Source organism: Clarias gariepinus, chromosome 25 (assembly GCF_024256425.1).
Source record: "Clarias gariepinus isolate MV-2021 ecotype Netherlands chromosome 25, CGAR_prim_01v2, whole genome shotgun sequence".
NCBI lineage: Eukaryota > Metazoa > Chordata > Actinopteri > Siluriformes > Clariidae > Clarias > Clarias gariepinus.
In genome coordinates, this window is record NC_071124.1 from 22,743,754 (window position 1) to 22,770,748 (window position 26,995).

Sequence of the window (26,995 nt, forward strand, 5' to 3'; positions counted from 1 at the left end):
GGGGGAGACTGCAGTGTCACCCTGAACTCTGAACGCTTTTCGTTTAAATACCCTCTGATACAATGGAGTATTCAGTATACAGTAATTGTTCCACAACAGCTGAGTTTCTTTAAATTCCCTTGTTCTATGTATACCTCACCTTCCTGGGCAAGCACATTCCAGGAGGCCTTATATGGTTAGCTTTTGCACCTACGATTCCCCATCCTATGTATAGCTTGGATTCCTAGGCAAGCACTTCTCAAATTGACTACAGAGAATGACTATTATGTTCCAATGGGTACCTAAAAGTAAGTGAAATCACATAAAAATTACTACCATATATCCCCCCTTTGGGACTTACAAGTCCCACATTAATTGGTCAATCTAGAGTGCAAATCCATGTGTTAGTCATCCTTACACTAATCTGGTGATTAAATCAAATCACTGGATTTTATCAATAACTAACCTATGTATTCGCACTTTAGGGGAGTATCAGCCAAACGTCTCTTTCCTTACTTTTGACGATTGGGACAAGAGTAAAAGACTGACCTCCATGACATTATACTTTCCATAACACAATAACATGACATACAATGCAATTAATACAGTAACTTTCTAGGATTACACTAGTTGGACAACGTTTACAATCTAAATTGAAACATGTATAAATTGAAATATGAAACCCACAGTACAATTTTAATTAGTTGATAGGATTTTAATCGCCTTGTCGTAATATACGAATCTTCAACCCAGATGCTTTGCACATCGTAGAGAGTCAGTTGGAGCCCACAAGAGAGGTTACTAGCACTTCATTATGGGCTCGTGATTTCCATCCTTTGCCGTGGAGGATACGCATCAACATATGAATCAGTAAAGTCTCAGATTAAAGTTACACATGGGTGAGGTAAGGATATTCTTGATGACTGTGTCCAAAACAGAAAATGCTGTTAAGTTAAAAGTCTTTGGTTAGACATAAATATAATTTATAACTTTAGACACAGTAAAGTCAACCATCAGCTGCTCCAATAAAATTTCTGTATCTGGAATTAAAGAGATCATTGTTTAGTGGCATTACATGTGGTCATAAGTTGTTTATGGCTTGCTTCCTTCTCGGGCACTTTTCCTGTTGAGGGAATTAAATTAATTGTCAATGCCGCTGCATTATCTGTGAAAGTAATATAGGTTTGGTTAAACAGAATTGCATTTATACCACATAGTGGACATGAGTCATTGTCACATATAATCTGTACAACTGTTTGTCATGTCGGGTAAGTCAGGGGAAATACTGGTCAAAGTCAGTCAGTCAGTCTCATCTGTATGAGAAGCGGATGCTGCTTTCAAGCAGATTCTCATACTTAATTTGGAGCAGCGGAGTGTTTAACGCTGTGCAATTTAATATCCAACTTGTGCCAATAGTTGGTTATTTTTCCAATTAGGATTTAATTTCTTTGCACTTTGCTGCTATAGGATGTTAGGTTCTCCTCTCTTTTTCCTTCTTTTCTGGTACTTGTTTTGGGGACTCTTGTGTAATGGTTCAAGGGATACCACGTGGTTTTGCCTTTCACTTGAATTGCAGTTAGAGTGGCTGCCAGAACTTCGTAGGGCCCCTCCCTCCTGGCCTTGTGCCACTTCCTCCTACACACTCACAGATAGATAGACCTGGTCTCCTGGATTGATGGGACATGGAATGTCTTTTCCTTCCTCCGCCTTTTTGCTCTTTTCCTGCACATAGATTGCTTTATATGTGGCAGTTAGCTTCATCATATATAATCTGAGTTTCAATTGCAATTGTTTTAGCGGTGGGCCTTTATATGGCCCCCTACAGAATGGCTCAGGCATGAGTCGACCCGTTAGCATTTCATGCGGGGTTAAGTATGTATTTCTGTTAATTTGCATGCAGTTAAGGTTTGTACTAGCAAAAATATTGTTAAGCTTGATTTTGAGAATGCCGTTTATTCTTTCTACCATACCCTGGGACTGTGAATGATAGACACATCCAAACCTTTGTTTTATTCTCAACTGTTGTTAACAGTTTTCTGAATGAACACTGATCTATTATCTGAACTGATTTTTGACGGAATTCCAACCCCAGGCATCACTTTCCTTGTGAGGAATTTGATAACTGTTCCGGCCCCTTCATCTGCAGAAGGCATTGCTTCTACCCATCTACTAAATCTGTCTATTATTACAGGCATGTACCTTTTGCCTCGAGCATACATTATTATTTCCATATAATCTATCCTTTAAGGGACTTAAAAGGTCCTTCTGGTACCGGTATATGACCAACGGATGTCGCTGTTCCTTTTTGACATTATGCTTAGCACATATCTTACATGAAGCTAGACACTTATCATCTATAGCATACATCATATATATATTATCTATATACAGCTTGATTTTTCTCACAACCTCTTCTATAGCACAATGGTCAAATCCACGAACATCTGAAACTAAATATGTTTAACAGTGCTGTGGGTGCTATGATCAGACTTTCATGTAAACGCCAAATACCTTGTGCATCCTCCAACTTAGGCTGCGGTTCTAAGGACTATTGGCACCTGCACTGCCAGTTGATACTTTGATGCTTGCTTTGATTCTAAGTCTGCTACGGTGTGTTGTTACCTTTAGTGACATAATAACCGTCTCGGTAGCATCCTAACAGACATTAGGTTACTTGGTTGTTCAACATGCTGAATGAGAGTTCTGTCACTCCTTTTAACCCATCCTTACGTTCACACTGTTCTAAACAGATGACCTACCCCATGCGGATAGGCTGTAACTGAGCAGAACATGGTTGTGAAGTATGCTAAGATAAGATTAGTTTAAAGTCTTCTCCATCTTTCCTTATTACTGCATAGCCTGTGTGACTTCCTATGTGATCTCTAAAACTAGAACCATCGACAAAGTAAGTGACTTCTCTTCCGTTATTGGTTTAGACTCAAGATCAGGTTGTAACCTAGTAAATGCTAATGAATTTGCCACACAATCATGAGACACTCCTTCATATGCTAAAGAAATTAATTTAGATGGGTTATCTGTGTTACACCTTTTTATAGTAATATCGGGATATGTAAGCAATAAAGAATATGCTAGAATGCGAACTTGAGTAAGAACAAATTTCCCTTGTTCTATTAGTTCTACAACCTTATGGTGTGCATAAATGGTTACTGGATAACCCATAGTCAATGTAGATGCTTTGTTATATGCATAATGTATTGCTGCGAGTCCCTGCTGATGGCATGGTGGGTAACCTTGCGCTACATTATCTAGCTTAGTGCTGTAGTAAGCTAGGGGGTGTTTCCTTCTTCTACTGCAGGTTTCCGGCATCAACACAGCAGAGGCATATCCATCCGCTTGGTTAGCCATGTACATATAGAACATTTTGGTATAATCAGGTATACCTAAATTGGTGCTGTCTACTTTCCTTTTTGAGTGATTCAAGTGATAACCGTGTTTGTGTTCCATTTAACTGAAGCACAATCTTGCAGTTTTTCTTCTCTCATTACGTTTTTACTGCACACTTCCCAATTCAGTTAGGATTGAGGCCTATTAAGCCTAGAGAGGTCATCAATTGTTTTACTGTTTGTGGCAATGGTGCTTTACTTATTCCTTCTAATTGAGCATGCGCTATGGCTATTGTACCATGTGAAATTAGCCGCCCTAAATATTCAACTTAAGTTAAGTTGTAGACACTTTATGACCTCCTTTTGCTAACTTACTGAGCCTCTTGAATGGAATCCCTATGGCATGTTTCTAATGATGACGAACATATTAAGCAATCATCCATAAACTAGAGAAGGTTACCGTATATCATTAAATCTGCTAAATCAGCTTTTAAAACCTGATGAAATATATGCAGTGAGTGTTTGAACCTCCGTGGCATTTTTGCTACATATAATGTTTACCAGCATATGTAAATGCAAATAAATATCTACTCTCTTCCGTCACTGGAATACTGAAGAAGGCTGAACAAAGATAAATTACAGTAAAATATTTAGCTTTGAGTGGGACATTGGTTAGCAGTGTGTGGATCTGGAACATCTGCTGGATAATCCTCTATTATACTATTAATTACTTACAAATTATGCACAAAACGCCATTTATTTTTACCTGGCTTGATAACCGGGAAAATTGGAGTATTACAGCATATGGTTGTTTCTTCTAGTACCGATGCTTTTACCAGGCCTTTAATAGTATGTTTTATGCCAGCTTCTGTTTCAGGGCGCAAAGGATATTATCTTATTCTGGGCAGTTTTATATTTGGTTTAAGTTGTTCTTGAACCGGCTGGCTGATTTAATTAGGTCTAGATCTGTATCATAGCGAGACTATAAATCAGGTGGGATCTGACTCTTCATTTCCCTAAACAATTCATCTTCAACGGTCTCAACTACCTCGGATGCTGATGCCATTTATGTTTGTGATTTGTGGCTGACTACAACCTTCTAAGGAATACCAATCAAGTTATTACCACACAAGATTTTGATACAGGTTTTCATCTGCAGAATGAAAATCAACAGGTTTATGGTTGACTTCCACTGGACTTCTTTGGCTTCCTTCATCCTTGGTTCTAAGTCCTTTGATCTGCCATTTTGTTCTACATATAATGTCACCTGAGGACCAGAATCAGTTACATTAAACCACCTCTTCCCAAAATCACTCATGTACACTGATTGCTGCTCCTTGTCGACCGATGATGATGTACAGTGTAACTAATTTAACCTTGTGCTTTTGTTTCTTTCTGCCATGTTTGTTCTAAGTCAGTATCCTTAGTTAAGTCATACATCATTGTGCAGTGAAAAGCCGCAGTGGGTACCTCCAGGATTTGTGATTTAATGAATCTTCCCCACTTATTAATTATTTGACTTAACTCCCTCTCTAGCTCCTGTTGGGAACTTTTTCAGAGACCAGGAGACGTTGGGATATCATTCAAGCAGAAGTTACTCTTTATTGAGAACTCGCCGAGTGTCGCTGTAGTCATCCAAGTCTGACCGAAAAAAACTTAGCTCTGAAGAGTTTATACTTTACAAGAGGGAGGGATACAAAGAGGTGGAGACAATCTAAACAAAGCATAGTCTAGTACAGGAGTCAGCCTGGTAACGGAAGTTCCCCAGCCCTGATCTCATCAGCATAACAGTGGCTTTCAAATGCATAGGTGCTAATCTAATCAGCCTGACAGTATCACCCAAACCTTTACATTCTCAAAGAGACAAAAGGCATAGCCTGGTCTTGAGATTAGCATTCACATTGACTTTGGGACCCTACCCAGTGGTCAGGAAGTACATAAAGACAAAAGGTTAATGTCTCTGACACCTGGGGTACAAGACTTGATCTTCTTAGAATGTCACCAACTTTACCTTAAAATGTAAAACCCAATGTACATAACTTGTTCAGTTTATATGCTATTACGTTGGAAGTTAGATTTAACATTTTATAAATTTGTAATCCTACACTCCCCTATCCAATACACATTTACTTGTGGTTCTGACATTGCCATTTGATTTTAATACTTTTCAGGTCAACATACAGTACACCTTTTAGAGAACACCATATTTGAAGTCCTAATTTACATAATGCATCTCTGCTTAATTAATTAACTGATGTCTGACTCAAGCCTAATACAGATTTGGTTACACTTATTGTTAATTGTAGACGGACTTGAGCGGGCATCTCTTAAATTTAAGCAGGTATAAACTGCTCCTGTTTCAACTAACATGGGTGTATTTTTCCCATCTACCGCAATGTGTAACACGGGTTCTTGTTCAGCATTAGTTATTAAACTAGCTAACTGATTCTCCCCTGTAGCACTCTCCAGGCACCCCTAATACCCCTGTTTTGGATCCCCCCCTATGGGTTTATTGGGCCTTGAACTTGATCTCGAGGGGGTTGTTGCAACTCCCCTCCCATCACACCCCTCGAGGGCTGGGCCCTGGATGTGCTAGGCAAATGTATCGGTTATGTCCAGCCTGTCCACATCCCCAACATACTCCGGGGGCAAAGTTTGCATGAGTGTCAGGTTCAGGCATCTGGTGTGAGCTTGGGAAGTGCCGCTGATGCTGCCGTTGCTGTGACTGCTGCTGGCTGGATCATCAGTAAAGGGTTTGGGCCTCTCACAGACATTTGCCCTGCTTCTTTTGTTACCAGGGTAGCTTGGACTTTTCCTTCATTTTTCTTCATTAGCTCCTCGAGCTGTAACTGAGTCAGTTTTCTGTACAGTTTATGTTCTTGAGTTCTTAACTTCTGCTTGCCTTCTATTTTGTTCAACAACATGATTACAGAACTCGTTGTATGATTTAGAGATTAAGCCGACCACATCTTCCAGTTTACTTTTCACCAGTTGAGGCATGGCATTTCCTACAGTGTATCGGAATAGTGTAGACAACAGTGCATCTCCCTCAGGATCACTTTTCAGTTTCTTGCTCCACCTTTTTAACTGCTTCTGAATGTACAGTTTTAAGTTTTCAGTCTCTTGCATTCATAGTTCCCACCAACAGAAGCTTGCTTGAGGTCTTCTCTTCTAAGACCATAATCTATTTCCCTGCCCCTTCGTGAATGTAGGGAGTGAGAGGAAAACAGCATCACCCGGGGTTCGAACCAGCGATCTCCGGATGATAGGGCGAGCGCTTTACCACTGCGCCACTCAGAGGCTCTGTTGGGTAGTTGATGTGAATGTACGGCGCTGTGTGTACATTATTACTGTGACACACTTGAATTCAGACAAGATAGTGATCTGAGATAACTTCAGATAGTGGAATTGTAAATAAATTTCTTATACTTAATCCGAATAATATTATTAAATCTAAAGTGTGACCTGCTTTATGAGTGGGTCCTACTACACACTGATTCACTCCTACCGAGTCTAGTATGGACATAAATGCTGTTCTCAGAGGGTCTTCTGGATTTTCAAAATGAATATTAAAATCTTTCAAAACACTTTGTCTACAGAAACGACTAGGTTTGAGAGGAAATCTGCAAATTCACTAAGAAATTCAAAGTACGGCCCTGGAGGTCTGTAAATGACAATTAGCGGGATCGACTGAGCTGACTTAATATAGTTAAATACACTTATGTTACTGTAAAGAATTTTAAATGAATTAAATTTGTGTCCGTGTTTTTGTACAATAGTCAAATTATCATTGTGAATAACTGCGACGCCTCCTCCTCTACCAGTTAACCGAGGCTGGTGTATGTAGCTGTATCCAGGAGGACTAGCTTCATTTAGAGCTACATACTCGTCCTGTTTAATCCAGGTTTCTGTTAAACAGAGTATATCAACTCCTGATCCGTGATAATATCATTAACTATAACTGCTTTAGATGCGAGAGATCTAATATTTAACAGTCCTAGCTTCAGAGGTGCCGGCTGCGTATTCAGTCTGATCCAAGTTTGTGGTCTTTATGCTAATTAAATTACTAAAACAGACTTTCTGTGTCTTTCTAAATTTGTTTTTAGCTCGGGGAACAGACACAGTCTCAATATGATGAACCCTGGGTGACGACTCTATGCAGCTAGCAGACGGTTGGTTTAGCCTGTCTGTCTGCTCCCTGGCCTGGGCTCTGAATTGTCACCGATTAACTAGGCCTCTTCTGAGACTATGAGCTATACTGCAAGAAATGAGAGCAGCACCTTCCCGAGTGGGATGGACACCGTCCCGCCCTAACAGGCCAGTTTTGCCCTCAAAGGTCTTCCAATTATCAATGAAGCCCACGTTGTTTTCGGAGCACCACCTGGACATCCAGCGGTTCAGCGACCATAACCTGCTGTCGCCTTCGCTAATTTAAACACCTCTATAAAGTTATTCTTACTAACCGCCGACTGACGACGACGAGTGGCTAATGACACTCGTGTGAGCGCAAACTAACAATCACTGCTGTAAGGTAAAACAAACAACCAAATGACCCAGCACCTTACCTCTGAAAAGATTTGCGACAGTTTTTTCGGAAAGCAGAGTGTGTGTCTCTTGCCTTCATTTCTGTGCGCGTGTTTGTGAATGGGAGTTTTACACACACACACACAGCCGACACAGTGTCAAATTACGCGCACACACACCGTGAGGAGGAAGAAAATAGATTTTTAACCTCTGTATTGAGAATTTCTTTCTACATTGTAAAGGACACCTTCAGCATTCCTTTACAAATGTAGAAAGAAATAAAAATCAGGAATGATCATGGAGTTAGGAAGTGACCCCAAACTTTTGAACGGTAGTGTATATATACAGTATAAATATAATTGAAATTGGAAAAATCATATCTATATATATATATATAAATAAAGCCCAGATTCTTATGCCTAACCGGATTTACACTGTTTAACATGTATACTGCTAATTTTGAATATTATCAATTACACACTTACTGCACACACAAATTACGGGAAAAGCTTAGTCCAGTTTTGACTTGAACAACACTTACGTACGTGTATGCATGGTTTAAGTCAGGCCTAATTGTTCCCTGATTAAAAGCCAAACATTTTAGCCTTGGATTAAAATTAAAAAAAACCTTTAGAAATTGTTAAGCCTTGCACTGACACTTTTAGAAATAAAGCCAGGACACTTGAATAAGGCATACATATTTATTGCATTAAACAGTTACATTGCTGAAGATAAACAGGATAACAATACAAAAGTGCTGCAGTGTAAGCAAACTACAATTCATGTCGTCTAAAGAAAAATCTGCATTATTTTTAGATTTAACTGAAACGGAAAGCATTAGGACGTGTGGTTTGACACTACTTTTGCAAAAAATTTTATTCCAGCTTCAGTTTAAATGATAATTTTTTTTGGAGTGTTTGAAAAGATTGTAGAATATTCAATATCCAGGAAAGAAAAGAAGATGGAAAAGAAACATTAAGCTTTGCAGATCATTTAAGGCACAAACAAGGAAAGAAAAGAAGAAAAAAAAAAAAACTCACTCACTCGCATGAAACAAGAAAGAGCCGTCAATCATACATATAGAATTACACCATACATATAGTATTACATGAGTACAAGTGGTCATCATAAATGCAGATTTATTTCTATAAGCTTGCTCGATTGATCTGATTCGTTCCTACTTTATGTTCATATGATAAAAAATAACTTTGTAAGCAAGCACTAAGAGCTGAGACACAGAAAAGACTGCACTGTCCATGCATATAATATGTACAACATTATGAGAAACACTGTTCCCGATAATTAACATCCACCATACAGTGAAATATGAGAGGCCCTGCTCTCGATATCAACACGCTGGTAGGCAAAAACTACCATCAACTTCACTCGCATTATGGAAGACGCTGCTCCCGATAATGCTTAAAGGTCAAGAAAGAAAGGCGAATAAAAAAAAAACACAATCAAAAACCAACCAGGGACCAGACCGATGGGTTATAACGCAGCACTGCATCACGTAACGTGTCGGTCCCTGGTCGTAACTTGTTTGTTTGTGTTGTTTTTTTGTCCTTTCTCTCCTGGAATCAAGTTTACCTTCGTAGCAGATGCTGCTTTTGTCATCAGGTTATTTTTCGACAGTATAACTGTCATAATTATGGAAGGCACTGCTTCCGATAATTATAAAAATTCTATCAAAAAGTGGTACAAAACACTATTTATAGTGAACACTGTCACTGATAAATAAATAAATAAATAGAGGTCTCAGTGCCACGTTGTGAAGCCGGCGTTCCGTTCCTCGTGTAACAGCTTCGAAGGTTTTCTTTTCTTGTTGTTTTTTTTGTTTATTTGTTTGTTTTTTAAAGACACAATTCTCGGACCTGGAATTGCGAAACATTTAAACATGAGGTGCTTTGGATTAAGAGCACTAAAGGTTTTTTTTTTTTTATAAGCTAATCTCCAGCTTTGAAATGTGAGGGTTACTAAACAAATGAAGCCCGAATTGTCGTTTTTTTGTTGTTTTTAAGCACACATTGAGCTAAACCTTTGTAGACTCACCTAAGTATTTGTTTAGGAAAATACTGCATGAGGTAACATTTTTATGAATCAGAACTACACTCTTCATTAAGCACCAGGTTTTCTTTTTGCATTATCCTTTTTTGCTGCTCCATCTTTCTTTTTTGTTTCAGACAGAATCTTTATCTTGTCATGACACTGTTCTATATTTCAACCAAAAAAAATAAAAAATTGATCTGGTGGCTTGTCTCATTCTTATACGATTTACAGTAAAAAATTTTAAACAAAGAAAATTTGCTACCATGGACATTACCGGCTACGTCGTGACCTGAGGTGATGTTGGCTTGCCTTGTTCGCACAGTGCACAGGAATGGAGGACGGAATAGGCAAGCACTTGTTTATTCAGAGCTAGCAAGGTAGATTTTGGTCGAAATATAGCGCAGTGTCACGTGTTAAGGCACCAATTCTTTACATGCAATTAGTTATTCAAGGGGACTCGAGGTTTAATCTGACTTCTCTTTATAATCGGAGCGAAGTTTAAAGCTCGTTGTTCATGTCCCACACGTTGCCCGCGAGGGCGTTGGCACAGCTCTGGATCGTCCAGGTGGCCAGAGCAAACTGATTTTTCAGCACGTCGGTGTTGGCACTGACTGATCCTTCTCTGATCGCAGCCAGTTGTGTGATCACATCCTGGAGAGTGCATGATCCAGAGCCGAGCAAAATGTGTCTGAACGGGGTGGTCTGAGGGGACACGTAGGGAGACAGAAGATTTCTCTCCACCTGTAGATACAGACAAAAAGACGAGGAGGGAGGGCATGTATAAATCATGAAAAGGGGCGATTCATCCAATATTACAGTAAGAAGAAGTAGATATTGTACAGTGCAGGGAATTTGTCCCATTCCTGATTTTTTTTTTTGCGTAATTGTCACGCTTAACTAATTCAGATCAATCTAATTTTAATTGATGATTTAATTTATTAAGAAAAAAGCTGTTCAAAAACAATAATTGGACAGGAAAATGAACCGAAAGACATCCGCAAGTTCACCTCGGAATGGCTAAAAAAAAAAAAGGGGGGGGGGGTAGTTGTAGCGGCCTAGCTTAAGTCCAGACATAAATAAGACTGACTTGGCCAAAAGAGTTGATCAAAATTCTTCCAATTATTTGGTTTAGGTGCAAATACTTTTTTTTTTCCCACAAAGGACCAGGGAGTTTCCCTTTAATAGATGAAATCATCATTTAAAACTACAGTTTGTATTTACTTGGTCTATCTTTGAGATCATTAAAAAAAAAAATTACAGATGACAGACTGTGGAGGTCCACTACTTTTAACCAACTTAAAATTAGAATAGGTTTTAATTTACCCCCATGATTCGGTCATTGATGATGCGACACTGCTCCAGATCTTCAAGGTCGCTGTTCTGGATGAGGGTGAAGAGACTTCTGGAGGCACGGCCATAGGAACCTAAAGCTGACATAAACCACTTCATCTCCAGGGTCTTTGGGAGACGACCATTCTGGAAAAACAAAAACAGAGGACCAAAACACAAACAAAAAATTAATTAATTAATTCATCAGTAAAGAGCAACAGTGGGCGAGGCTTGATATTTAAAGTAAGCATAACTGATATCACCTTTAAAGCCAAAATGGGAAGACATAAGCATCCCTCACGCATTCCACACAGATTTTTAACCAATCTCAAAAAGCCTGGTTTGTTTCATAAACTGTTCAAGTCAAACTGGGACTTTTAATTGTACAGAATAACAGACAATGCCTCAGTACACCGGAGCCATGATCGGATTGTTTTAGTCCTTTCACGTTTGTATTGGTGTCTTTAAGCTCCAGTCAATTAGGAAATCTTCTACCCAAGCTTGCTGCTGTTCTCTGAAAAGATGTGCCTCAGCAAGAGCTCATTTAATTAAACACTGGAACGGTGCATTGGGAGGTGAAGTCAAATTGAGGGTGTTTGAGGAGTGCATTATTTTAAGGGTATTTCAGCTGGAGCATTAAACACATATACAGTGCGGAAGCTCTGAGAACTTTGGTAAGTTGTTAACGAAATACAACATAGGACCTTTAAAAGCAAGCCAGTCAGTGCGGCTCAGAAAGACTTACACTTTGCAGACTTATCACTTCCTTGTTGATTTTGTTCACCCTTATGCGCATGATGTTGAGATACTTTTCTGTGTTTAGTCTCAGCAGATGGTCATGCACCAGACGAAGAGCCATCAGACCCGCCACCTCTCCTGCTGCTTTGATCTGAGCTATAAGGTTTGCCACTCTACTCTTCAGATTCTCCCTGGTATCCAGCGTGGTGCCAAAGAATGGATAGGGTTTATCCTTTAAAAAAAATGTTAATGAAAACCTTCAGGTAGACTGTTTACGTTGTTACTAAAGAAACTCTAATAAATTAGATCGAGTGTATTAATATGTAATGTGTTTTGTTACTTCACGACATTTCTCACCTGAGTGAAGCGTAAGGAGACTGAGGGGATGCCGGAGAAGGTCATAAACGGATAGGCAGGGTCGTCCATCCTCATTGGTTCCATGCTGTTCAATAAAACCATGCACATGAGCATCTTAAAGATAAAAGACAATCTTGATGGCTATGATTTGAGAAATATGTCATTTGAAGTTGTGTATTACGTACACGGACGTCTCCCAGTTGGTTCCAGATATTTGTGAGATTAAACGCACACTGGAATCAGTGGGTGAAGATACCTGCAGCAAATAAAAGGAAATAAACTAAATTCAAAGTGAGTTATATTACACGACAGTTCGTTATATATTGTTGCCCTCTTTGTGATACTGCCTAATTATAACAAATTAAAGCGGAGTGATGTATTTACTTGGAAAATCTCACCTCTTTTAAAGTACTTTGGATCAGATCATACATCATAGGGCTTGCACTTGCTTTAAAAGTGGAACCTGTACAGAAGTAATGGGAGTTTAGTGTCATATTTATGTTACTGTATGTCATGCTTTGAGGTTAAGAAAAAGATGGATTAGGCACCTGTGACAATTCCATCCAGGCTAATGTAGGAGAAGGCTTTCATACTCAAGGAAGGCAAATAACCCTGTGGGTTAAAAAAAAAAAAAAAGAAACAATATTAATTTACATGCATTTATAAATGAATAAATAAATAACATGAAGGAAAGATATCACAAAGCTTTTTTTCTTTTAAACTTTACAGTTCTATTCAAATATATGTAGTTTTTATTCATTTGTGGTTACAATTAAACTAGTGGAAGATCTTAAACAAGGTGCTTCCTGATAGCTTGACCTCGACACCACCTCCTCAACGATCCCTTTTTCCCCCTACCAATATATTTAAGATCCATTTCGTCCACAAAAAGAGAAATATCACAGTTACACATTATAGAGGCTTTATCTCCGCCCCTTCAAAAACAACAACACTGGAGCTCTTTTTAACAGGCGAAATAAAGTTAATAAGCTAAATAAAGATAATAAAGATAGCTTTAATACATTTTTCTTTGCTAAATACCAATACAATGTTTATTGTAAGTCTATAATTATATCCCTGTGAACGAGCTGTTACCGTAGAAACCATAAAGGATTAGAAGTCTGGCATTAGTATAATGCCCTAAACTTGATCAACACCTTCTGTCCAATCAGATTCAAGGATTTAGCTCCGCTGAGGCATAATCATGCACAACTTACATCATAAAGAACAAACAGATTCAAACATTTTTCCAACCTCCAGCCACTCGGTGGCGCCCACGGCCCCGTACTCTCCGGCACTCCAACTGGCAAACACAATGCTCCTCCTGGGCTTGAATCCACCTTCATAAGAAAAACAATTAAAATGTTATTTATTTTAAAAAAAAGGGGGGGAGGTGGGCTGTAAGCTTAACATTTTTATAACATTACATGTGTGACATTTATATACAAAAAACCTCACCTTCATGAATCATGCTGGTTATAGCTCTGGCTAACTCGAGCAGCAAGCTAGTGCCAATAGTAGATTTAGCAAATCCAGCACCCCAGGCATCTCTCTGAGCTCCAATCACCAAATAACGATCTAAACCACGATATTGCGTTTGAAAACAGGTTAACAAAATATATAAAATGAGCATATCTATTTAATTGTGGCTATCGTAACACAGGCAGTGACATGGCGTACCTGGATCAACCAAACCCTTGATGACTCCAAACACGTTATGGATCTGTATCTCCGTGAGAACGTTTTTCACCTCCACGGAGACAGTGTCGTTCACACTCCCAAGCCGGTACTCAACGCCTTGCAGACTACCATCAGCCCATCCACGAGGAGGAAAACGACCTTTCATTTCCCTGGAAATCAGAATGGATTCTGCATCATTTTTGTAGATAAAGACATCCTGGTGAACCTAAACCTTGACATCATGTGCTTTGCTTTACCTCATGATCGCGGCAGCTGTGCTGGCTTTGATGGTCTGGGCGGGTATGCTGGGCAGGCCTGAGGATTTAGCTGGAGGAAACTGGGTGTGGTTGAAAGATGGGAAGCCTGGAGTGTACGGATCACCAGAGCCAAGATGGACCTGTGGAAAAACATGACCAGATGTTAAAGTCTTTCCTTAATTCAAGACCTTTGAAGCAGTGACACCAGACTTGGTTTCTAGCAACCTAAATCCACATCAGATACTCCCAGCTACTTTTTGTATCTCACATCAGCTACATTATTATCTTCACCTTCTCCTTACAGTCCCCTAGCTCTAGGCAGAAAATGCACAAACCATTAATAAGTACCGACACTTGAGTCTCCTACCTTCAATCCCGATGTGGAATGTTGGGGAAACAACTATCTGTAACATTAACATTATGTAATATCTATATATTATCTAACATATTATATAATTACATATTATATATGTAGTATTAGATTAGTTTAGACAGATTCATGTTAATGCTTGTTGCGGAAAACTGATAATAGCAAAGGCCTTATTCCTACAGACTTTATTGTGCCAGTAAACTTTACAGCTGTCATTAAACTTTATGCAAAAATGTTAAATTTCTTATAGAAAACTTGACCGAAATTCAGAATTAGACAAAAAAAAAAAAAGAAAAAAAAGAAGAGGTTGCCTTTTCAGATTATTGGGCTGCATGAAGCAAAGAAAAAAACTAAGGAGATGTCTGGAACTGGATTAAGAACTCTTTAACACATAATCAAATCCGGGAAGGATAAGTGCTGAACCGTCAACTGAGAGAGACATGATCAAAAATAAATAAATAAATAAATAAAGATCAGTTAAACACCAAGTTACATGGTGAAATGTACCAAAATTAAAACCAAAGTCACTATGTGATGAAAAGGATTCACAGAATTGGGACTAAACAGCTGTGTGTTTATACGAAAACCACTTGTTAGACTAGTGAAACTTATCAAGAAAGAAAAGTCTTCAGTTTGCTTGGAAGCATTAGGATTGAACTTTGGAGCGATAGAAAAAGGTCATGTGATCTGATAAGTCCAGATTGATCCTATTCCAGAGTGATGGGCGGGTCAGGGTAAGAAGGGAAGCACATGAAGCGATGCACTCATCATGCATAGTGGCCACTGTACTACCCTCTGGAGGCAGAGTTATGATCTGGGGTTACTTCAGGCGAATAATATGTGGCAATAAAATGAAGTCAGTTGACGACCCAAATAAGCCTATTAGTATAAACCTGTGGTTTCCCTGTAAATACTGTTAAAATTCAACAATGCAGTGGTATATGGTATGTTCCTTTATGTTGTCCAGTCCTGGATCTTCTGATTTCAAGGGTTTTATAATGTGAGATGGCAAAAGACCTTATCTTAAACTATTTAACTCATGATGCATTAAATAGACAACATTTCTGAATATTCTTTTATTGTAAAGTTCAATCCATGAGTTAGAGAATTAAGTAGCAAGGAAATGAACTTTTAAGGACTATAAGGTTGTACAATCCATGCAAGTGTTTCATAATGGTGGCAAAAGGGGTCGTACAGTCACAGGCTATAAGAAACGCCCATCGAACAGTGAAGTAGAACATTTTATTTCCTTTCACACACACTTTTCTCCCATAAAGAATGAACAGTGCACTAAATTGACCTCAAAGGGGAAAAAAAAAACTTTTATTTTGTGTGTATTGATTTAAATTTAAATACATGTTATCTATATAAACTCTCACGCTAAACTCGAAATTACTTCAGGGTATTAATGCAGCATTTTAGAAGATAGGGAAAAGCAATTGGGTAAGAATAGACGTAATCCTACACTACAGTGGAACCTCAGATTACGAGCATAATTCGTTCTGGAAGCGGGGTTGTATTCCAAAACACTCGTAAACCAAATTTAATTTTCCCCTAAGAAATAATGGAAACTCAAATTATTTGTTCTACAACCCAAAAAAATAAATACATAAAAATAATTAATACAAAATCTAAAGTAAAAATAAAACTAATTAACCTGCAGTTTACCTTTAAAAGAAAGTAAAAATAAATCCCGACAGATAAGTGTTTCCGTTTGTGCACGCACATTACACACACACACCACATTAACGGAGAGACGGTTTTATCGGAAAAATTTGCAATGAACATCGCTAATCACACTCGCGTGTGCACATACTAATGTAGTCACTGCTGTAAAGTAGAAAAAAAACAAAAAACAAATGGGCAGGGGAGATGATTACCTACAATTCCGCAGCGCAAGAGAGAAAAACCGTTGGCTCAGTTGTGATCACGTGACGCTCGGTGTCGAAACAAGAAGCGCATGCGTTATACATGATACTTGGTACTCGTAAACCAAGACAATGCTAGTTTTTCAAGTCAAAATGTATTAAAAATCTTTGCTCGTCTTGCGGAACACTCGTGAACCGTGTTCCTCGTAATCCGAGGTTCCACTGTATATTTAAGCTACGACACCCATTTTGTTTTAAAGGAGGCACTTTGTGGAAAGTCAATCTTTTCATGATCTTTATATAAATACTTACATGGCCAAATAAGGCAGTGTCCAGGTTTAACATGTAATCAGCAGGGTCACGGTAGATCAGCACTGCACTTGCGCCCACCTTGCCAGCATTAGCGACCTGCCATTTTTAACAAATAGATGCAAACACAAAAACAGTTAATAATAATTAATGAAAACGTAAATATGGGTTTTTATAAATAAATAAATAAATAAATAAATAAAATCAATCACCAACCTTCTCAGCATAACTATTTTTTCCTGCACGGACCAAGAGGACCCTTCCCTTCGGGTCATTCCCGAGGTCTTGAAGTTGTCTCAAGTCATCTTCTTGTCCGTAATACGCGTACAAAACCGCACCCTGTGAAACAAAAACGATAGTGTAATTGGTATTAAGCAATATCTATTAAACATTAAAGATTAAAAGGTTAAAATACAAACCTCTGCTGTTCCAGGCGCGCTGTAGGACAGATAGCCAGATTCTAAATACTCCTTGTCACCAAATGTCACTTTGTTCAAGACACCTTTAGGGAGATCCTGGGTCTTAACAAAGTGGGAGTCAATCCAGGGGTCCATGCCGTATTCTTTGAATTTGGTCAAGACATTATTAGCAAGTTTCTCATCTCCTGCGGATCCGGCTTGATGATTGTCACTGGAGAATTCGCTGCAAATTCAGAAAAAGCAACGGTTATGTTACGTCACAGTACAAAACAACCACGGAACAGCAGTTTAACAAACAGCCTGTAATAGAAGTGCTGTTAGATTTGGGGGGGATGGTGGTCACCTGATGCTCTTTTCAATGCCGCTTATGGTCAGTTTGTCCTTCAGCAACTTCGTGATGTCGCTCCAGTCAAGACTGGGAACCGTTTCTATCTGAATCGGCTCATCGTCAGAGGGACCAGGTGGATACATCTTGCAGGAGGTTGCTTTATCTTCAGTTGTCTTTTTATACATGCTAGAGCCAATCAAAAGCCCTGGAAATCAAGAACATTACTAAGTAAGTGTTCATCCAGTAAATACTTCATCCACGGAAGTGCTTACTGGATGCACTTCCCCTGCAAACACCGGCCATGAGGCAGGAATTTATTTTTATTTTTTTAAATACTGCATGCATTAAATTAATTATAAACAGGTTACCATCCTCACTTATACTCCTAACACACCAACCAAAGTGAGGTTCTCATATAAAGAATTTCTAAAGAATGAAATGTAAAGATTGTCTTGAAATAAAAGCAGGATGATTAAACCCTATAAGCACTGTTTTAGACAGCGTGTGTAATTAAGATGAACTACGTGCATGTACATACGCATCAACACTACGTTAACCAGAAGATCCCGTCTTACCGATCAGGAAGGTGGTGAAAATAATCACTGATGCAGCTATGCACATGTTCCTGGGATTGCACAGGCCAGATTTGCTGGCATAGACTGGACGAGCATGTTGAGGTTTTCCGTTATCCACCACTCCGTTCGCCCCAACCTCCTCGTCCGTATCGGACGACAGCTTCATCTCCACGTTGCTGGAGTCTTCCTCCATGTTCTGGGTCAGGAAGCGCGTGTAGGAACCTTCCGTCCCGTTGAACTGCAGGGAAACAAAACATTCTGTTCTTAAGGCTGTACAATCATGTATATACAGTAAAAGTAAGGCTTTACGACTTGGTTGAAAGTGATAATTTTTACAAATATTACATTTGTGATCGACACTGCAATATGTAAATATATGTCTATGCTAACAGCAAGATATTGCAAAAAAAAAAGAACTCTTCTCTTAATGATCACACTAAGTAGTTGTTTGGCAATATTTATTTAGCACCAAATTAAATCTTGACAAAAGCTACATAAAGTCATGAATATAAATATTACTAATATTATAGTAATAAATTGCAGCGCTTTTTTTAGATTAGGTAACTGCACGGGTCCATATGACGATTTCACAAGAGAAAAGTGCTCACATGGCATCTTAACACAATCTATTAAGCAATATTTGACATTTAATATATTATTTTTAATATTCTAGAAATTTAGAACTGAAAGCAGACCAGAAGACCAAATTACCAAGATGACACTAGACTCAATACGAGTCACGTGTTTTTATTTATTTATTTCATATATATAAATATTTACCTAATCAAGCTATCAGAGTTTAAAAACATTACCTTTTTGAACCTTCAAATACTGTTCCAAAGGATGAAAGACTTACTAGTGATACTAGTGAGAGTCAGTGCCAGGACTGTAATCAGCTGGGATTATATAATCACCCAAAGTCTAACTACATGATTTAAGGAACCACAGAGTGCTGGAGCGGAAACCACCATAACCAGAAAAGCAGAAGGATCATCACTTGATTGGGATTTTTTTTATTCTTTTTTTTTTTTTTTTTTTTTTAAAGACCTTGACCGTATCAACTAATCACAAATCCTCCATAATCAACAACAGGCTCAAATAATCTAAGATTCAAGTTAAAAGTATCTCTATAATTAGGTTTTAACAAGGAATAAGATGTAGGTTTAAAAAAAAAGGAATAAGGTTAAGAATCACAGATCCACTGCATTATTAGTACGCACTGTCAACCGTTTTTAATTGTTTTTTCCTCCAAGATGAGAAATCACCGAAATTTCATTTTTCTTAAAAGATTTTTAGATAGTAAAATATAAAATCGAAATGTGAACTAAGAAATCACTCTTTAACCATCATCTCTAACTGTAATGAAGGCAAACAAGGATTTTTAAAACTTCACACCGGACTATTTTAAATCTCACAGTTAAACTGTTATAAATAATAAAAAAAAAAAAAGAACAAACATGACATACTATTTTTGTAATCGTCGTCCGGGCTTGATCCATCTTGGCTTCGTGAATGGCTGAAAGAGAAAAAAAAGATTACAAAAATATTACTTTTTAAATTGGTTTCCTAATGCAGTAACTATATCTGTGGATAAAAGTTTGAGAACGAGACAAATAACTTTGACAGTCTGCTGCTTCAGTGTTTTAGGTCTTTTTGTCAGACTGTACTCTGGAATTTGTAGGTACTTTTTTTTGTCCACCCGTCTATTGAGGACTGTCCAGAAGCTCACAGTGGGATTAAAGGTCTGGGGAGTTTCCTGTACATGAAATAACAATTTTGATGTTTTGTTTTCCTCAATTTGCTCTCGGAGAATGTTTTTGTACCCATACTTGATTCATGGCAAACTGTGATTGAGCCCACTCCCTCGGCTGAGAAGCGACATCACACATGAATGATCTCAGGATGCTTTACTGTCGTCATGACACGCACCTGATGGTCATTTTCTTTGTGAAAACTGATATTTGTGTCATTCTCAAAACTTTTGACCACGGCTGAACATGGGCCATGTACACTGATCAGCCATAAAATTATGACGACCACCCACCTAATACTGAGTAGCTGCCCCCATCTCCCCCCCCCCTCCACTGACACTAAAACAGTAATGATTTGTGTGTTCTGATATCTTGCTATCGGAACCAGCAGTAACCGTTTCCTCAGTCTTCTATTGGATCAGACAATCCCCCCATCCACCCTCCCCATGTACATCAGTGAGCCTTTGCCCCCTATGACCCATGTTGCCAGTTCACCGGTTTTCCTTCCTTGGATTACTTGTCCTGACCACTACAGCCTGGGAACATCCCTCAAGAGCTACAGTTTTGGAGTTGCTCTGACCCAGTTGTCATAGTAGCTACAGTTGCAGTATTTTGTTACTAGTTTCTGGTCTGCAGGGGTTAGAACCTACTAAAAGTATTAAATATTAAAATCATTTTTTGCATACTACCATCTGTTAAAAGTTCACGGTTAGCCCCTAGTATCACTTCTCATTTATTGAACATGACCGCTAAAAACACTCCTGAAACTAAACAAAAATGCCTTTCTTTACAACAGAATCAGGATCCAAAAAAAAAAAAAATTCCAAGTAGATTCTTCTTGCCAAATCCTCATCAGGAGGGACTTTCAGCACCTTTATTCACTTAATAAAATTGTGAATGTTTCTATTCCAATGTTTTTTGGCATTTGATGTTTTTCATGCCATAAATTATTTCAGAGAATTTTACAAAAAAAATGTTTTTTTAAATAAAAATAATTAAAAAAAGAGATTGTTGAACATGCAAAAATGCAGCTCTCAGCTTCCTACACAGTGCCATGACATCATCAACCAAAAACAGCCAATCAGCTTCCAGTATGCAAATGTAAGCAATAAAGCATTGTTTATAGAGGAACAAAGAGAGATGATTAGTGTTGCCATTGTTACAGAATCACTTGTACCAAAACATTTACACACATGACGGTGACTCAAAGCCGATAGAAATGCTATTTAAATAAACGTAATAAATATATTGAATATAGGGGGGAAAAAGTCCTTGTTCATGTTCAAGGTCTTTTCTCTTTCTGACCTTTCTCTGCCGTTGGCTTTAGTAGAAGGACATTCCACTGGGGTCGCTGCAGTGTGATGGCGAGGCGTAAATAACTCGGAGGTGTTAACTACCACTACAAATCTCTGCGACCCACTTTACCCTGCCACCAGGCCACCTTTCTGATCTTTCTGCTTCGCTGTATGCAACTTAACAGTTCACTTCTACAGTCTGCATTATTTCATTTCCAGTATGACAATTTAAAACCTCATATCTCCATACATCAGGGAAATGCCTGGTAAGCATGGTATATTTTAAATCTGCTTGATTAATGCGGTAGGCCAGCTTATGGTTGTGTGCCAATGGGCACGGCACATATCGTCCTCATGATTTTGAGCGACTAGAACAGGTTTGAAATTACCAGACCTAAATCTAGTTCATAAAACGCAAACCGTGGCCATATGTCTGTGAGCCAAAAGGTTTGAATCTGTCCATCATTAAGGAACAATAATTTCTTTATCTAATGCATTCAAAAAAAAAATGAAAGAACATTATCTTTATGATTATATTTTTATTCTTTTAGACGATATGCATTCAGATATAGTTTTACGGCGGAACTGTAAATCATTAAGGCTTTACTAAAGAAGAAATATTCTAAACAAACCAATGCACAACTAAATTCAAATTCATTTCTAATGTCTGGAAATCATTACTAAATTGTGAATATTATTTATGATTATTAAATTTATTGTTCTTTAATATCTTCTACTGTGCTAAACATTTTTGATCAAAGTGGCAGAAATCAATGATGGAGAAATCAATTGACAATCAATTTTCAGGGAGAAAAAAAGAAATATATATTTGCTTTTAAATTGTACTTAAAAATGTTAAATTGTTTCCATATAAAAAAACTATACAGTATATTAATTTAATTAGAATTTAAAGCATTATGGCCACCAGATGGCGCTCAATTATTATAATGAAAGTAAATCATTTTGACTTGCTGTAAGAATTGAGTAATGACAATATAGTGTGGTTATAATAATCAAATTAACCACATTACACTTCATCGCACCGTGCATCATCACACATTCTTCATAATTAATTGAATTTCATTATATATCAAATCAACAATTTAGTTGTATGCAGGACTACGAACCTAAATACAGAAAGCTAAGAGTGCACTGTGCAGGAAATAACCTCGGTCTGAAAACACCTGCTAACCTAAAAAACCTGCATGCTTTCTGGGCAACAGAAATAAAGCTGGATTTTAAAAAATGAGGAACAAGGAACTACATTATTACTTACAACTACGCTACTATCTGTGTATACAGGAATACGTGCGTCTCTGAGATAGGAGCATGAAGGAATGGAGGTTGGGTTACACCCTGCAGGGAGAGTCGTACATGTCGGATCAGATAAGATTCCAAAAATGTTTTTTTTTTTAATGTCAATGTTATGGAGTTTGGCTCAATCAGTCTTTATGTAAAATATCCACATATGCACCCATTTATGAGGAAATAAATCTCGTCTGCACTTTTGTATTCTGTAGGAATCACATGTGGCAGGGTTTTACAACACCATCACCACCACCACCATCACACTCAGTGTGTCTAGTCAGTTCCATAACATACAGATAATAATGCTCAAGCAGTTAAAAAGATGCAGTAAGCTTACCATTCAAAGCCACACTTTTTAAACATTCATTTCTTAAACTGGTTATAAATTAAAACAAATATATTGCACTTCTTTTCAAAAATATCCAACAGTGATCAGGTTTTTGGTGCACGCTGCCCACACACAAGCCAAGACGGATGGCAAATATAGACATAATATAATAATTGTGGCAGTTTTAAAGATTTTACCTATTTATTAGCTTGATGGTGTGTGACTATTTATACACTATGTTGCTTTAGGAGTCTGTCTGCGATAACTAAAAAATTGCTTAAACTGGTTCAAAATGATGGGATGTGCATAATGGTGCAAAAGAAGCCTGTGTTCAATTTAGTTTTTGTGGGAAACAAAAGTGTAAATTTTACAATATTCAGTTTCTAACATAAGTAAGAAGGTTGGCAGCTTCTTTTGCGTGTGTGTGTGTGTGTTTTTGGACAGTGTGTTATAGGTGTTGGAGTTAACTGCAAACCAAAAGCTAAAGCCTTAAGAAGAAAGTTAAAGAAAATGAACAGCGATTTTTTCTTTAAATAACCACAATTATTATTTTTTCCCCTTCATGCCTTTCCCTCCTTCCCGATCCGGCAACTGCATAATAAACGAGCAGTGCAGCTCTGTTCGTGCATGTTCCTCATTCTCAAGCCCAAATCCTACAATAAATGCCTTTTGTCCATTCACAATTACTTGACCCAAATCCCCAGCATCATGTGATTGTCTGAAAAATACAGAATGTCACTCTAAGAACATGTTAAGCACAAAGATAATGTTTTATATGCCATCTATTGTTAATTCTCCTTAAAAAAAAAAAAAAAATGTCTTTATGGAATATATTATGAGCATAATTTAAAGGAAAAAAACTCCCTCCTGCCTCCTTCCCTTTTTATTTTTAAATTAAAGGATTAAACTTCTCTTATCCCCCCCTTCCTCTTTTCCTTTTTTTTTTATTAGAGGATTAAGCTTCTCTCTAGACCGATCATGTGAGAGTCACACCAAAATTAATTTCACAATTCTGTTAACAATTTACCAGCAATTAATACGAATACGATAAACATTTGCACAAGTGCATAGGGTTTTTTTTTTCCTGAGGAAGTAACAGTCACAAGTTATCTGTAGGTGGTTGGGGATTTCATTATTGGGTTGGGGATTTATTATTTTTATTATAAAGATGTTATGAAACGGCATCTGCATCCTGCCATTCTGGTGTGATGGACTCATAGACGATGCATGCAACAATTGCATAACAATCCCAGTGCGTTTATCAACATCCGAAATGTTAAACACTTACATTTTAAACAACTCAGGCGAAGACAAATAGAAACAAAGCATAGAGCTGAGGTGTTGCAGTTAAGGGCATTCATTATTCAGAGTTCTTACAGTGGCTTTGTCAAATCGTGGGTTTCAAACTCATAACCTTCGAGTTACATCTGTGCCCTAAAGGTCATGAAGCCGAACTGTAATTTAATCCACCTATTATTAGCAAACACTAGATGGCCAACAACAGTACGTGTTCCAGATCAAGCATGAACAGGATTAATATGCAAAATAAGGTTAATATTAATTTATATATCCACCTAAAAAAAAATTCAGAAGTTCAGTCTTAAGATTCAAGATTTAAAGAACTGTTTAAGCCACCAGAAATGTGATAAGACCAATAAGACCCACATTTAGGTCTACATTCAATGCATAAGCTTCTTCAGTAATCATATGTTGTCCATAAAGAACATGCATAATTAAAAAAAAAAATTAAAAAAGAGAGATAGAGATAGAGCAGTAAAAGCAGGCACTAAAAGTCAAGGCTGTGAAGGTCAGGTACTCTACACTGCCTCATGACGTATCCTAATAAAGTGTCAGATTCAAATACCCTAATGTTACATTGTGTGTCGCCGCCAAAAAAAAAGGAAAGAAATAATAAAATTTCGCACTTTCCTCTATGCATCTGTTAGATTATATTCTAAATGTAACCCAATACTGACACATGAAAGCGACACGTGCGTAACTGTATAACATCAAAGCGAACCCGTCTCATCAAAGAAACTTCAAACGTCGCACCGAACAAAATGCAGTCCACCTGCTCCCCCGCGCGAGACATTCTGAACAAGGGGAAAGTCTGCACCTTCTAAAATGACAACAATAAATAAACAAATAAATGAATGGATGGATAACTGACATACCCTCGCGTCCTCACGCGCTCGAGTCAGCGTGCTGCTTGTGGACAACCTTCAACCACGTTGTTCGACTAAAGAGACGACTAAAGGGCATAACGTCACTTCCGTCACGCCCCCCTCGCCTGCCTCCTATACGTGCTCCTGCTCGAGAGTGCACGTACTGCGCGAGACTTGCTTACAGAGATGTACAGAAGTGATGTACAGTAGAGATGTACAAGTAGAGATGTGAGGTAGATGCGTTTTGTTTCAGTTTAATCCTGCACGTTGCCCCAGGAAATGGCATTCGATGGCAGTTTTACACTTGTTCATGTCATGTCATGTCATTCATTTAGTCAATTTTATATTTTTTCAAGTGCAATATACATGCAGTCTTTACATACAACTTTTGAAGCCATGTCAAAAGTCACTCCTTTTCATTCATTCATTGATTCATTTATTCATTTTAAGTCAAACACTTAGAAATGATCTGGAAAACACAACCAGATTGAAAAACAATTCATGGTCATAACTGTGCTCAGGGAACCCTTTAATCCATCCATCTAGGAATCTAGAATTACCAACGCTGAATTCTATTGTATTTGTTCCCCTTTTTTGCGGTCAACAGTCACAAACTACGGGCAATTTGGAAACGACAATTAGCCAGGTCTCTGGTCTGTGGGAAGAAACCCGCCAAGCACTGGAAAAACATGCAAACTCCATGCACACAGATCCCATGCCGGAATCAAACCCAGATTCTGGAAGCACAGGGCAACAGTGTTAATCACTAATAATAATAATAATAATTATTATTATTATAATTATTTTTATTTATATAGCGCCTTTCCAGAGCTCAAGGACACTTTACAATGAATGTAACAAAAAAGATAATACAAACAGACATTGAAGGAGAACGGTAATCAAGTTCAGAAACATTACTGAAGGTCAGCAAAACATACAAGAAGTCAAATATAACCAAATGGAAGTACAAGACCTAAGAAACAAACATGCAGAGGGCAGGCGGATTAATCAAAGAGGTCAGTTTATCAAATCAGAGGTGTAACATTCAAAAAACAAGTGAGTTTTGAGTAAAGATTTAAATTCTGAAATATTATTAACAGAACGGAGTGAGCGTGGTAGAGAATTCCAAAGTTTAGGTGCAGTAACACTAAATGATCTATCCCCCATTGAAGACCGAGAGACAGCAAAAAGGCCAGAATCGGAAGAACGTAGTGAGCGAGTTAGGATGTAGGGGACAAGGGGATAAGAGGGAGCTAAGCCATTTAAAGATTTAAACACAAGAAGAAGAATTTTGAATTCAATACGGTAAGCAACTGGGAGCTATGGAGATCATACAAGATTGGGGTTATATGAGCAGCACGTTTGGTATGAGTAAGTATTCTAGCCGTGGAGTTTTGGATATATTGTAATCTGGAGATGGAACTGGCAGGAAGGCTAATGTAAAGTGCATTACAGAAATCAATGCGTGAGAAGACGAATGCATGGATGACAGTTTCAGCATCTTTGGTACTGATGAAGGGACGCAGTTGGGCAATACGACGTAAATGGACCACTACACCACTATGCCACCAGGGTACCCTTATTGTAGCAGTAATTAAGTGCCCTTTTTGCAATTCACCTATATGTCAGAAAACAAAGAGGAAGAAGTGCCCTGTAGGGTGACCTTCCTCTGGAGAATTCCTCATGCCTTATAGGCTTTCTGTATTATATGAAACATGCAGAGTCCCATGCAGAGTGTGCTTCCAGTGGATAACATGTGGTGCAGTGCCCTATAACCTCCCTACACGGTAATAAATTTAAAGTGCCCTCCTGGGTGTTCTTCCAGTAAGAAACACATGATTGCCATACAGGATCCCTATATAATAGGAAATATGGTGCAGTGCTCCAATGCCTCCATACATGATAGTAAGCATGGTGAAATGCCATCTGGGGTGCCCTTCCACTGGAGAACACATAATGCAGAGCCATTTGCCTCCCTATATGATAATAAACATGATGACGTGCCCACTGTGGTGCCCTTCT

General features: G+C 38.2%; 1 protein-coding gene across 1 annotated transcript; it reads right to left on the minus strand.

Annotated features, from left to right (window-relative positions):
• Window positions 1-8,534: 8,534 nt before the first annotated feature.
• Window positions 8,535-25,087, minus strand: LOC128512993 (transferrin receptor protein 1-like). The gene is made up of 18 exons (XM_053486569.1): window positions 24,983-25,087; window positions 19,593-19,642; window positions 18,127-18,364; window positions 17,567-17,756; window positions 17,224-17,446; window positions 17,021-17,143; window positions 16,808-16,903; window positions 14,258-14,397; window positions 14,001-14,170; window positions 13,779-13,898; window positions 13,575-13,660; window positions 12,869-12,932; window positions 12,719-12,783; window positions 12,506-12,576; window positions 12,321-12,405; window positions 11,971-12,195; window positions 11,220-11,372; window positions 8,535-10,637 (listed from the first exon to the last, which is right to left on the minus strand). Exons 2-18 carry the CDS (start codon window positions 19,623-19,625, stop codon window positions 10,395-10,397), a joined length of 2,325 nt encoding a protein of 774 aa, XP_053342544.1. The 5' UTR covers window positions 19,626-19,642; window positions 24,983-25,087; the 3' UTR covers window positions 8,535-10,394.
• Window positions 25,088-26,995: the final 1,908 nt, after the last annotated feature.